We start from the raw sequence: 13720 nt of genomic DNA on the forward strand, positions 1-13720 counted from the left end.
TGCCTCTACTTCCTCAATTATCAATAACCTTGAGCCCAGAAAGAAACTGAGGCAGGGGCTAGAGAGATGGCTCAGCGATTAAGAGCACTTGTGCTTGCAGAAGAGGTGTTCAGTTCCTACCACCCACAAGGTGGTCCCTAACTATCCATAATTCGTTTCAGGGCATTTGACACCCTCTTTTGGCCTCCACGGGTACTGCATGCTCGTGGTGCACATACTAAACAGGCTGACAAAACACACATAGGACATAAATCTGAAAAAGGAGAAAGAACCCAAGACAGCGACAAAGGTGCACAGTAGAGAAGCCAGAAGGCTTGTAGCTCCCAGAGCACTTGCTCCCTGCCCTTCCACTCCAGCCTGACCCGGCCTCAGCTGCGTTGGATCTATTTACTTATCTGTTTTTATTTATTGATATGTATTGTCTCAATTTTTGTCATACCAGGGGCTGGCTGAACTCAGGGCCTTACACTCACCACGGAGTTACATTCCCAGCCCTATTTTTATTTTGAAACATTGATCACCAAGTTGTCCAGGCTGGCCTGAAACTTGGGATCCTACTGCCTCAGGACAACAGGCACAGCCACCACACCCAGCCCCAGCTGTAATTACTGCCATTTAAGGGGAACACCATTCGCTTCTAAGTGGGGAGCTTTTGAGAGCACTGAGTAGGGCCACCTGCTCTGATGCTGAGGCCTACTTGGGGACTCCTCACAGTTCTGGGGGTGCCGGCTCTCTGCCTCCTCATGCCCCACTGCCACTCAGAAGTCCTCCTCCTCAGCCAAGGAGAGGAGCACCGCCTTGGGTGTGTTCTCGAAGAGGGCAGCCCTGTCCTGCTGCTGGCCTTTCTTCACCCAATGGCCGTAGATTCGGAAAGCATAGGCATCGATGAGCTTCCGTAGAGGCCTCAGGGCGTAGGGGTCTCGGATAACGATCTCTCTGGTTACAGGCTTCACCCGATGGTACTGGTAGTAGATCCTTACCGAGGCCAGCACAGTTAGACAGATCACCTGCAGGAGGCAGCACTAAGAACCCTGTGCCCGTAGCCGAGCTTGTCAGAAAACCCATGATGACTTTGGGAACGCCCTTCATGATGCCCCCTGTTCCCAGACCACATGTATCTACCGGATTTTAAGACATTGCCTGCAACCAGAAATTGAATTGCAACCGTGAATACAAAGAACGGGGACAATTTGCCCGGATGATGGTGGCGCACACTTTTAGTCCCAGCACCTGGAGGCAGGGGCAGGAATTAGAGACCAGCCTGGTCTACGGAGTGAGTTCCAGGACAGCCAGAGCTACACAGAGAAGCCCTGCCTCGGGGCGGGGGGTGGGGGGTGGGGTGGGGTGGGGATAAAGAGTAAAGAAAAGGGGCAATTCTAGAATCCACCATAGTTTAAGGCTCTGCGAGCATGGTGCCAGCAGGTGTAGAGTACTCCAGGAGCCAACAGCAACCTCCCCCAAGCCCCCTTGGCCAAGGTAAGTTTCAGTACCTTGAACTTTCCTCGGGGGCTGAAGTGTCGTACTTCTTCTACCACGTACTGCTGGAAGAAAGGGTGTGCCAAGGCCTCCTCTGCCGAGCAGCGATCCTGGGGCTGCACCACCAAAAAGCGAGACACCTGGGAGAACAGAAGGGCACTGAGGCTACGTTCTGGAACACTCAGGGTGTGATGGTCAATCCTTATTGTCAACTTGATAGGATGTAGAATCACTGCGAAAACTCCGTGGCTGTAAGGGATGGACATGGGACGCTCCACCCTAAATGTGTGCGGCACCATTCCCTAGGCTGGGGTCCCGGACAGAAAGGAAAAAGTGAGCTGAGCACCAGCATCCATCTCTCTGCTTCCTGACTGCGACCGTCTTGTGACCAGCCTCCTCCCACACCTGGAGCCACAAAGCATAAGCCAGAATTAACCCTTCTTTCCTTCCTTCCTTAAGTAGCTTTCCCCCCCCCCACCAAGATTTTAAAAAATTATGTATACAGTATTCTGCCTGCTTGTATGCCTCCACGCTAGAAGAGGACACCAGATCTCATTATAGATGGTTGTGAGCCACCATAGGATTGCTTGGAATTGAATTTCGAGACCTCAGCAAGTGCAGCCACTGCTCTTAACCTCTGAGCCATCTCTCCAGCCTCTTAAGTAGCTTTTGTAACAGCAATGAGACAAATACAGAGGAGCCCCTCCTGGAGATTCCTCCACTCTGGGGTATGCTGCCTGTATTGGGGTGTTTTCCTCTCCCTTGATATCCGAGGAGATGGTGGGCATGGCCTCTCACCAAGTCTTTCACTGTGTCTGAGTAGTCATCCCATTCTGGTGAGCCAAACTGGTATTTGCCATCCATGATCATCCTCAACATCAGCATCTGCTTCCGGTGCCAGAAGGGTGGGGAGCCAGCCAGTAGTGTGTACATGATGACCCCAGTGCTCCACCTGGAGGGTGGCAGGGACTCCGGTCACACTCAGCCTCATGGGTAGGGGAGGCATGCAGGAGTAACCAGGCTAGTTTCATGGGGGACCACCTCCCCACATCTATGCAGATCACTCACATGTCCACCTCCTTCCCATAGCCAGGATGGCTGTCGTCCATGGAGCACTGGATGATTTCAGGGGCCAGATAACTGGGAGTCCCGCAGATCTCTGCAGGAACAGTCACTATCAGGACAGGCCGACAGGGGCCCTTGGGAGCAGTTGCCCAAGGAAGCCAAGAGATGGGACAAGAACAGTGGCAGGGCTCTCCTATGTCACACTCAAGAGTAGCATCAGGGTACACAGGCTCACAGGACATGGATTCCTAGGTTCTTTTAGGCATCTGGGCAAGGAGCTCAAGCTGTGGTAACCTAGGTCAGTGGACTCTTAGAGAGAGGACTTGACTCAAGAGACATCTAGCCTCTGGGCATGTGCACATAGGTAAAAATGCCCAGAGACCAGAAGAGAGTCTTATCCCCTAGAACTGGAATTATAGGTGGCTTTGAAAGTCTCTCTATGTGGGTGCCGGGAACTGAAATCTGGGTCCTCTACATAAGGAATACATGTTTTATTTTTTATTCATGTATAGGGAGGGGTATCTTGCCTGCAGTCATATTTGTGTACCAAATGCTTGGCTAATGCCCAAGGAAGCCAGAAGAGGTGATAGGGTTATAGGACCCCCTGGAATTGGAATTATAGACAGTTGTGATTGGTAATGGGTGCTGGGACTTAAACCCAGATCCTCTGAAAGAGCAGCCCATGCTTTTAATTGCTGAGTCATTTCTAGAGTATTTTTTTAATTATTTATTTTTATTTTATGTGCATTGATATTTTGCCTTCATGAGGATTCTGGATCCCCTGAAACTGAAGTTACAGACAGTTGTGAACTGCCATGTGGGTGCTGGGGATTGAACCAGGATCCTCTGAAAGAGCAGTCAGTGTTCTTAATCACTGAGCCATCTCTCCAGCCCCGAGGATTTTTTTTTTTTTTTGAGTGTGTGTGTTGTGCAAGTCAGAAGTCAATGTCAAGTGTCTTCCTTGATTGCTCTCCATCTTGTTTTTGAGGCAGGGCCTCTTACTGGCCCAGAGCTGGCTGATTCAGATGAACTGGCTAGCCAGCGATACCCAAGGATCCTCCTATCTATCTGCCTGTCTAACGCTGAGGTTACATGGGCTTTGGGGATTCAAATTCAGGTCTTATGTATCCCATTTTACCCACTGAGCCATCTCCTCAACCACTGAAGTGGTAGATATTCAAGCCATTTCCATCCCTGAGACCCCTCTATAGACCAAGGCCATGGTACCAGACCTCGGAGCCTCTCTCCTGGCTGCAGCTGGCAGGAAAATCCAAAGTCTGTGAGCTTGATGTTCATGTCATCATCTAGAAGGATGTTCTCTGGCTTCAGGTCCCGATGGACAATGTTGAGTTTATGCAGGGTGCAGATCACTTCCAGCAGGGCCCGCATGATCTTTCTGAGGAGGCAGATACATAGCAATGCTTTATTGTTATTTTACTTATTGTTGTTGTTGTTGTTGTTTTGTTGTTTTTCAAGACAAGGTTTCTCTTTGTAGCCCTGGCTATCTTGAAACTTACTCTGTACACCAAGCTGGCCTTGAACTCAGAGATCTTCCTGCCTCTGCCTCTTGAATGCTGAGATTAAAGTCTTGCACTACCATATATGGCTATTTCATTTTATTGTTTTGTTTTATTTTATTGTGACAAGGTCTCCTGTAGCCTGGGCTAGCATCTAACCTACTATGGATGACCTTGAACTCTTCATCTTCCCAAGTGCTAGGATTAGAGGTATGTACCACCATGGCCAGTTTATGCTTCCTGCATGCAAGGCAAACACTCTAGCAGCTGAACTATGGTCTAACCCTATTTTTAACTTTTCAAAATACAGCGTCACATGCAACTCATGTAAGCCTTGAACTCATGATCCTTCTGCCTCAGCCTCCCTATTATTGAGATTACAGATATTCATCACCAGTCAGTTTTAATTTTTTTGTTTTGTATTTTATCCTAGGTACTATAGATGGAAATCAGGGCTTTAAACATGCTGGATAAGCACTATACTGCTGAGACACACAGCCAGTCCATTGTCTTTTGTTTTTTGGTTGGTTTTTTTTTTTTTTTTTTTTTTTGGTTTGGTTTGGTGGTTTTTTGTTTGTTTGTTTTTTCCAGACAGGGTTTCTCTATGTGTCCTTGACTTCCTGGAACTCACTCTGTAGACCAGGTTGGCCTCAAACTCAGAGATCTGCCTGCCTCTGCTTCCCCAGTGCTACGGTTAAAACCATGCAGCCCCATCACCTGGCCTGTTTTGGGTTTAGTTTTTAATAGATTGTATTTATTTAATGTGTGATATGCCTGAGTGTGCATATATGCACCACCGTTATATAGTGTCCAAGGTGGTCAGAAGACATCAGATCCTCTAGAACTAGAGGCACAGACATTTGTAAGCCACTGATATGGGTGGGTGCTGGGAACCGAGCCTAGGTCCTCTGAAAGAACAGCAAGTGCGTCAGGAGTGGTGGTGCAAGTATTTACTGCCAACACTCTTCAGGCTCTTCAGGCAGATCTTTGTGTGTTCAAGGTCACCCTGGTCTTCATATCAAATTCCAGGCCAGGCAGGACTATATATATAAAATGAGACCCCATCTCAAACCAAAACGAGAGCAACAAGTGCTCTTAACTGCTATGCTATCTCCCCAGCACGTTGACTTAATTTTTGATTCTAGAATTGGGCAAAACTTTCCCCACACAGCCGAATTGAGTGTTCCCCTACACATTACTCTTCCACTCATCAGGGACAAGAGAGGCAAGGAGACCAAAGACCACATACCAACCACACTGCGTGCAATGGAGGATCCAGGATAGCCTGGGGCTGTCTAGATCCTAGACTACACATTACAGAGCCAGCATGACCTCAGCTAAGACATGCACACTAGGCCTCCTGCCACACCACTGCAGTGCTGATCCTACTACTTGGAGAGGGGGTGGGGATGGCGCATGGCTGCCCCTTACCTGGTTTCCTTCTCAGTCAAGGTGACCTTCTCTGTGAGGTAGTCAAAGAGTTCCCCTTTCTTCATCCTGTGCGAACAAAGTGTTCCTTACCTGCCCTCAGAACTGTGTTCCCTCCCTGATGCTATCCATCAAAGACAAGGTGGGCTCTTCCTCTGAGGGAAGGAACCCTGGGGAGGGAGTGGAGGAGCTGTCCAGGGAGAATTGGAAGAAAAGCAAAAGGCTGAGAAAACACAATGTCCCTGCCTATGGAAATGCATGGCACCCTGGGATCTGTTAGCCCTGGCAGCGGAAGGTAGGCATCCATCGGAGAAGTCTCTGGCCCAGGACCCCAGATCAAGAGGACTTGGGAAATTTTTGTCAGGGAGCAAATGGAAAGAATCAACAGTGTTAAATGTTGAAAGTTCACCCTTCATATGAGAAGAACCAGCTGTGGTCCTTGGTACTTGGTAAATGGCAGCAGGAGAATCGGGAGTTCAAGACCAGCCTCAGTTAGTGAGCTTGGGCTACTCAAAACCCTATCTCAAAAAACAGAAATAGGGACTGGAGAGATGGCTCAGCAGTTAAGAAGAGTATTTGCCATTTTTCCAGAGGACCTGGGTTTGGTTCCCAGCACCCATGTCAAGCCATACACAATTGTCAATTACTATAGCTCCGGGGGATTCAGAACAGTCCTGGCCTCCACAGGCATGTGTCCTCACTTGCACATACACACCCTTACCCATAACTAAATAATAATGATAATGAAAATAAATTGTTTAAATAATGGAGGGACACCAGTCCTGGTAGTGAAGGCCTTTAACCCTCTAGGCTTACTTACAGCTGGATTTTTGTTTGTTTTGAGATAGGGTATCTCTGTGTAGTTTTGGAGCCTATCCTGGCACTCACTCTGTAGACCAGGCTGGCCTGGAACTCACAGAGATTCACCTGCCTCTGCCTCTCAAGTGCTGAGATTAAAGGTGTGTACCACCACCGCCTGGCTGCAGCTGGATTTTACAGAGGTATTATTCTCAATTGAGGCTCCCTCCTCTCCAGTGACTTTAGCTTGTGCCAACACAGGGCATCTTCTCTGTATGTCGTGGTTAATTTAAGGAAAGGATTTACTTGAGAAAACTGTGACATGTTTGTAGCGTTGAAACATTTCATACTGTAGCTGCTGAGCCCTTCAGTATTTTCTGTTTCCTCTCATTATTTATATAAGAAAAATCTGAGAGTCTCACATTGTTTCCCAGGCTAGCCTCAAATCCGTAGCAGTAATCCTGCTGCTACAACCTCCTGAGTGCTTGGATTATAGGATTGTACCAATGTGCCCAGTTTTATCTTTTCCCGTTTAACCACAGGACGGGCTCCTAGGCCCCCTCCCCTGCCCAGCTGCAGCCATCCCTGCTGTATTCACCGGGCTCTGTCCTGCATGTCCTTTGGGGCCAGCTCAAATGTCTTTAACCTTTAGAGAGGTGGCTTGGAGAAGCTATTTTTACTGGCATCCTGAGGAACCCTACAGGGTAAAACTAGATTGTCCCAGCAGAGACCACATTCTAGATCAGAACGCTACAAAGACTGAAATGAGTATTTTTGGTTTTTGTTTTCCGAGACAAGGTGTGGCTATGCAGCACAATCTAGCTTCCAACTTTTGATCATTGTGTCTCAGCCTCGCAAGACCTATCGTTGTAGATATGTGTCACCAAGCCAGGCTTTGAAGAGCATCCCTGCCCTCTCCTCCCTTCCCCTTGTCCCTCCAGTTCTCCCCCTCCCCTCCCACACCCTTATTTGTTCGTTTTTTGAGGCAGGACCTCTGTATACACTGGCCTGGAACTCACTAGATAGACCAGACAGGCCCCAAACTCACTGATATTCATCATCTTCTGCCTTCCAAGTGCTAGGATTAAAGGTATGCACCACCACACCCAGAGGAAATTTATTTTCTTCCTTCCTTCCTTCTTTTCTTCCTTCCTCCTTCATGTATCACCATCATCATTACTATTATTTGTTTTTTTTTTTTCAAGACAGATTTTTTTCTGTCTTGGAACTCACTCTGTAGCCCAGGCTTGCCTCAAACTCAGAGATCTCCCTGCCTCTGTGTCCCAAAAGGCATGTGCCACTGACAGACCTGCAGAGCGTGGACCTTCACACTCCCACTCAGGAAAGGCGACACCCCAAGTCACTCATGAGAAGCGGTCTCGATGCAAACAGCATGAGGAATTTTTATTCCAAGTGTACTGGGGTCCACAGTCATACAGCACACAGGGGTAGAGGACTGAGGACTTAGAGGGCAGAATTGAGACAGTTTTTATAGGATTTACATCAAAGCCCACAAATAGGTCACTGGGGCAGGGGGGGGGGTTTCACAAGCAGTTTACAAAGTCAGATAAGCCGTTAGTCAGCTCATTTTCTGTTATCTTACTCAAGGGCCTGACTGTCGTAAGCAGCAAGGAGTGTGACCTTCGCCTATTTACTGGCAGAGGACAGGGTCTGAAATTTGAGGGTTTTAGGGCTTTTTAGATAGTATTTCTAAACTTTTAGGGTCATTGGAGAGTTAGGCTGTATTTTTCCATCCTTACATCATCACCATCTGGCAAATTATTTTTTCTTTAATAGAAACTGATCATAAGTCTCCAGTGCACAGTTCACGTGGACTTTGTATAATTATTGCTCCCTTTTGGTTTTGAGACAGAGTCTTGTTACGTAGCCCTGGTTGGACATGAACTTGAAGTACCTATCTCAGTTTCTGGATTCTGGGATTACAAGCCTGTACCACTAAGCCAGGTTTTGTGTTGTTTATACGTGATGCTTAGTGACAAGGACCTCCTAACTCTCATCCTGTTGGTGCAAATGCAGACTGATGATGCTGGTCTTTGAAGAACACACTAAACATCATCTTGACCACTGGCTTCTCCCTCCCATTCTCTTTCAGCTCTTTCCCTCCTCAACTTATCCCCAGAGACCAACTAGTACCAGCTGTGATAGTCATGCCTGTAATTTCTGCACTCTAGAGGCTGAAGCAGGAGGATCATGAGTTCAAGGTCAGCCTAGGCTAAGAGTAAGACCCACAGCAGTCTGGCCTTCATAAAGAGAAGCTGTCTCCAAAGACAAGAAAGGAAGAAAGGGCTGGGCAGTGGTGCCGCACACCTCTAGTCCCAGCACTCAGGAAGCAGAGGCAGGCAGATCTCTGTGAGTTTGAGGCCCAGCCTTGTCTACAGAGTGAGTTCCAGGACAGCCACAGCTTCACAGAGAAACCCTGTCTCAAAAAAAAAAAAAAAAAAAAAAAAAAAAAAAAAAAAAAGACATCAGACAAAAAACATATTATCAAATTGATGCCAGGCATGGGGGCACACGCCTTTAATCACAGCACTTAGGAGTCAGATGCAGGTAGAGCTCTGTGAATTGAAGGCCAACCTGGTCTACATAGTGAGTCCAGAGCTACCCAAAAGGACCCTGTCTAAAAGGAATGTCTTTAATAAAAAAATATATAACCTGTCCATTAGTGGTATGCTAGTGGTAGCAGAGTGGCTCCGAATCAACTGTTGATTTTTTGTTTTGTTTTGTTTTGTTTTTGAGACAGGGTTTCTCTGTGGCTTTGCAGCCTGTTCTGGAACTAGCTCTTGTAGACCAGGCTAGTCTCAAACTCACAGAGACCCGCCTGCCCTCTGCCTTCCCAGTGCTGGGACTAAAGGCGTGTGCCACTACCGCCCGGCTCAACTGTTGATCTCGCCTGTTATTTCATCATGGGAATTGGGGAACTGATGCTGGCCCCTAACAGCCTGGCAGGGCCCCGTGCTGGGCTTCATAAGCCCAGGGTAATGGTGCTCCAGGGTTGGGTACTTACAGATCAAATACCAAGAAGAAGAAAGTGTTGGTCTCATAAGTGTCCTTCAGCTGTACTGAAATGAAAAAAGCTGGCTGGCCTCAAGGAGCAGAGAAGACTTGGTAGGAGCCGCAGGGACCAGGCAGGCTGGCTTCAAAGGCAGGGGTGGGAATGTGATGGGGTTGCAGGGCAATCACTGAGGTGTGGGAAGGACCCCTTCCTCACCTGCACTCACTCCCAACCCTGTCCGTACCCACCCTGTCTGAGTAGTGGGGGTGGCACCTGTGACCTAGCAATGGGCTGGCAGAGCCACTGCACACAAGGAGACGGAGGATGGGTATAGCTGGTCACAAGATGGTTCTTATGCCCTGACTACAAAGCACGCTGCCATGGTTTTGCGGGGTGATGGGGCTGGGAAGATCCACTCACTGATGTTGGGGTGTCCTGAGACCTTCTGCAGGATGTCCACCTCCTTCAGTGTGGCTTCCCGAAGTTCCTGCACTTCCTGGGAGCTGAAGCTGCCTCCGCCCGTGATGTCGATTATTTTGACTGCATACTCCTGGCATGTGGGTTTGTGGATACAGCGCCTGACCACGCTGCTGACTCCCCTGTGAGCAGAGAATAGATGGACTCGGGACCCCACACTCCAGGGGAGTCACTTAGCAAGGGCAGTACAGGGACTAGAAAGCTCTGTGACTAAGAGCACTTGTTAAAAAAATAAAAAAGCATTCGTTGCTCTTTCTGAAGACCTGGGTTCAGTTTCCAGCAACCACATAACTACTAGCCACTGTCTGAAACTCCAGGGGATCCCACACCCACTTCTGACCTCTAAGGACACCAGACATGCACTTAGTGCACAAAGATGGGCGAAACACTGTACTCATAAAATAAAATCAATCAGTAAGTCAAGGGCACAGATGTCCCTGTGTTGTAACACATACTTCCCTTCTCCCCCTACGGGGAGGAACAAAGGGGACAGAAATGGGGCTAGTGCTGAGGATGGCGCCAGCGTTTCCAATCATAACGCTGAGGTCAGGATTTCCACGGGTGGTCCAGGTCTTACCTGCCCAAGACCTCCTTGGGCTCATAGTTCTCATAGAAGCTCTGTGCAGAATGCGAGTCAGGGAGGGCCTCATCCCGGGTCATGTTCAGTGGGTCTCAGCGTGATCCCAAGGGCCTCTGAGAAGGGTACAGACAGAAAGAAGCAGTCAACCCTCCATCCCACCCACTTTTCTTTCTTTCCTTCTTCTTCTTTACTCTGTGTTTCTCTGTGTAGCCCTGGCTGTTCGGGGACTCACTTTGTAGATCTAGCTGGCATCAAACTCTGAGATTTGCCTGTGTCTGACTCCCAAGTGCTGAGATTAAGGGTGTGGATCACTAGGGCCTCTCTCTCTCTCTTTCTCTTTTTAAACATACAGGGCTGGGTGGTGATGGACCATGCCTTTAATCCCAGGGCTCAGGAGGCAAAGGCAAGCAGATCTCTGTGAGTTTAGGCCAGCCTGGTCTACACAGCAAGTTTTAGGACATTGAAGGATACACAGAGAAACCCTGTCTTGAAAACAAAACAAACAAATATACAAAAAAAAAAAAAAAAAAAAACCACACACACACACAAAAGCCTGGGTGTTGGTGGTGCACACCTTTAGTCCCAGCACTGGGGAGGCAGAGGCAGGCGGATCTCTGTGAGTTCGAGACCAGTCTGGTCTACAAGAGCTAGTTCCAGAACAGCCTCCAAAACCACAGAGAAACCCTGTCTCAAAAAACCAAAACACACACACACACACACACACACACAAAAGTAAACAAACCAAAAAGCAGGCCAAATAGCCAGCCTGATCTGCATAGAAAACTCTAAGCCTGCCAGGGCTGCATGAGACTGTATCAATTTTAAAAAGGGTTGGGGGAGAATACTGGAAAGAAAACTCAGTGACTAAAAGCACTGGCTACTCTTTAGAAGACACAGGTTCAAATCCCAGCACCCACATGGCAGCTAACCACCATCTATAATTCTAGTTCCAGGGGATATGGTGAGAAAGGCAGAAAATCACCCAGCAATGGGAAGAGGCAAGCAGGCAACAGGCACAGGCTTCTAGTCCACTTCTGTGAGCTCGAGAAGGCCTAGTCTCCCAAGAGGCCCAATCTGCTGACTAGCCACGTTGCAGTCTTGGCTGCCTCAAGCTGGCTGTTGCAGGAAGCCTAGTGTCCCAGCTACTGGGTGCCTGGTTACCAGAAGACGGCATAGAATAACAACTGCCTCCTTTGCCAACAGCAGGAACCTGGCCTGTGCATGTCAACAGCCAACAGAACCTGAGGGCGTTAGTTCCCCCCATTCTAAAACCACTCACCGAGCCCCTAGTGCCCCTCACCTATTATGACAGACATACCAAAGCCCTTGCATGGGTCTAGAGCAATTCTGTGCCTATACCAGGATGCCATCCTGAGCCAGGCTGCCAAAATCTGGCAGCACTCACATTTTCTGATAATGTGTGTGTCCATCTCCCTCCTCTTTTTTTTTTTTTTTTTTTTTTTTTTTTTTTTTTGAGACAGGGTTTCTCTGTAGCTTTGGAGCCTGTCCTGGAACTCACTTAGTAGACCAGTCTGTCCTCGAACTCACAGAGATCTGCCTGCCTTTGCCTCCTGAGCGCTGGGACTAAAGGCGTGTGCTACCACCACCACCACCACTACCTGGCTCATTTTCCCTTTCTGAAGGCTTCACTGGAGCCAATGGTGGGTCTCTATTTTCTGCTTCATTAGCCCTCTACACTTGTTCCAAGACTCCCTGGGGGGGCTTTCTAAATAAGAGTAGGTGGTTCAGGGTTTTGGAACCTACTATCCCTCCCAGAAAACTAGCCAGAGAGTGTAGCCAGTCAGCCACTCCATCTGTAGGTAACTGCCCGACAGATGTTCTGAGAACCTGTGCTCTCCCAGATCTGAGGGTCAAACAGATTTGAGGCTTTTCGTCTTTGCCTCAAAACCCCACTCTCCCAGACTGCTGCCTCCTTCCATACTCACTGTTATGTCCTTGTAGGCTCTTGGATGAAAGGAACAAGAATCCCACAGTCCCTCCTGGAGCCCTCTGGAGACAGGGTACCACGAAGGACTGGAGCTGTGTCCTGAGCAGACACTTGTGCTTGGAGTCTTTCTCCTCCTCTGGGACTTGGTACTTGGTGATGGAAGGCTGGCCTGCCAAAAATAAACCACAACTGCAAACCCGGGATGCAGGCCAAGGTCCAATAGGGATAGCCCTGGGGCAAAGCTGCATCAGGGGTGCCACCTGGTGAAGGCTGAGGAAAGCTCAAGCGGCTTGGGATCAGGCAAAGCCTGTTTTTGTACATTGATTTTTAATTAAGTGTATGGGTGCTTGGAGAAGCCAAAGGTGTTCTGGATGAGCCAGTTCTCTAGCCGTTTTTTAAGATTTATTTTATGTGTATGAGAATCTTTTGCTGGCAGTATATATGTGTACCAAAGGAATGTCTTATACACTGATGTCAGAAGAGGGCATTGGGTCCCCTGGAACTGGACTGTTGTAAGGCAGCATGCAAGTCTGGAAACTGAATCCAGGTCCTCTGAAAGAGCAGCAAGTGCTCAACATGAGCTACCCATCTCTAGGGCCTGGCAACAGCTCTGAAAGGGATGCACTGTTGTTTTTAGAGATAAGAGACTTGCCACACAGCCCTGACTACCCTCAATTCTGCACTCCTGCCTCTACCTTTCTGTGTTGGGATTGTAGGCATCCATCACAAGTTTGGCAATGACCTTGTTATTTCTTCTCAGATTCAACACTTCATTTACCTCACTCACATGTGACACAGACGGGCTCAAACTTGTGGCAGTTCTCTTGCCTGCTTTGAACTGGGATTATGTGCACCACCATAACCAGTTTGGTTTAAACCTGGGGCAATCAGGAATATGGCTAGAGTTTGGAGCACTGTGACAAAGCTTTCCTGAGGCGCTAGGTTCGACACCGGGCATAGAAATGTGGGTTTAGCCTAGTTTTGCAAGTAGGATATCCAAACTACAGAGAAAAGACTTGTATAGAGGAGTCTTAAACTGTATAAAGTAGCACAGATCTCTAATCCCACCATTTAGGAAGCTGATGCAGGATAATCAGTTTAGACCAATTTAGACTACATAGGGAAACCATATGGCAAGGTACACACAAAGAAAGGCTTCAGCCAACTTAGTGTAGTAACACAGTAATGGTGTGGCCACAGGGGGCCCATCCCATAATGCTTTGTTTATTATCAACCACTTGATCAGTTGGCAAGGCTGAAGATAGGCCCCAGAGCCTGGTGAATGCTAGGCAAGCATGTTGCCACTATCTCACCCATTCCTTAACACACCATTAAGCACGTGCTAAAGGGAAAATGTACTCTTTTATATTAAAGGGTTATATAAGACTCCACATATCAGGGTGTGGTGATACCTTCAG

General features: G+C 48.2%; 1 protein-coding gene across 2 annotated transcripts; it reads right to left on the reverse strand.

Moving 5' to 3' along the window:
- Positions 1–573: 573 nt before the first annotated feature.
- On the reverse strand, positions 574–12424 carry Phkg1 (phosphorylase kinase catalytic subunit gamma 1). 2 transcript variants are annotated; one of them, XM_051205026.1, is made up of 10 exons: positions 12301–12424; positions 10352–10467; positions 9718–9896; positions 9310–9364; positions 5490–5555; positions 3774–3937; positions 2545–2635; positions 2275–2428; positions 1491–1616; positions 575–1007 (listed from the first exon to the last, which is right to left on the reverse strand). In XM_051205026.1, exons 2-10 carry the CDS (start codon positions 10432–10434, stop codon positions 759–761), a joined length of 1167 nt encoding a protein of 388 aa, XP_051060983.1. In that variant the 5' UTR covers positions 10435–10467; positions 12301–12424; the 3' UTR covers positions 575–758. The 2 variants fall into 2 exon arrangements, with proteins under 2 accessions (XP_051060985.1, XP_051060983.1); XM_051205028.1 differs by lacking the exon at positions 5490–5555 and having other exon boundaries at positions 574–1007.
- Between the last annotated feature and the right edge of the window lie 1296 nt (positions 12425–13720).

The sequence above is a fragment of the Phodopus roborovskii genome, unplaced genomic scaffold (genome assembly GCF_943737965.1).
Source record: "Phodopus roborovskii unplaced genomic scaffold, PHOROB, whole genome shotgun sequence".
Taxonomy (NCBI): domain Eukaryota; kingdom Metazoa; phylum Chordata; class Mammalia; order Rodentia; family Cricetidae; genus Phodopus; species Phodopus roborovskii.

Excerpts from the sequence above, each read along its gene's own strand:
- Phkg1 (XM_051205026.1), bottom strand. The coding sequence starts at position 10,434 with ATGACCCGGGATGAGGCCCTCCCTGACTCGCATTCTGCACAGAGCTTC. Across the intron at positions 3,938-5,489 it reads TTGACTGAGAAGGAAACCAG|AAAGATCATGCGGGCCCTGC; the intron begins GTAAGGGGCAGC and ends CTGCCTCCTCAG. Across the intron at positions 2,636-3,773 it reads GCCAGGAGAGAGGCTCCGAG|AGATCTGCGGGACTCCCAGT; the intron begins GTCTGGTACCAT and ends CTGTTCCTGCAG.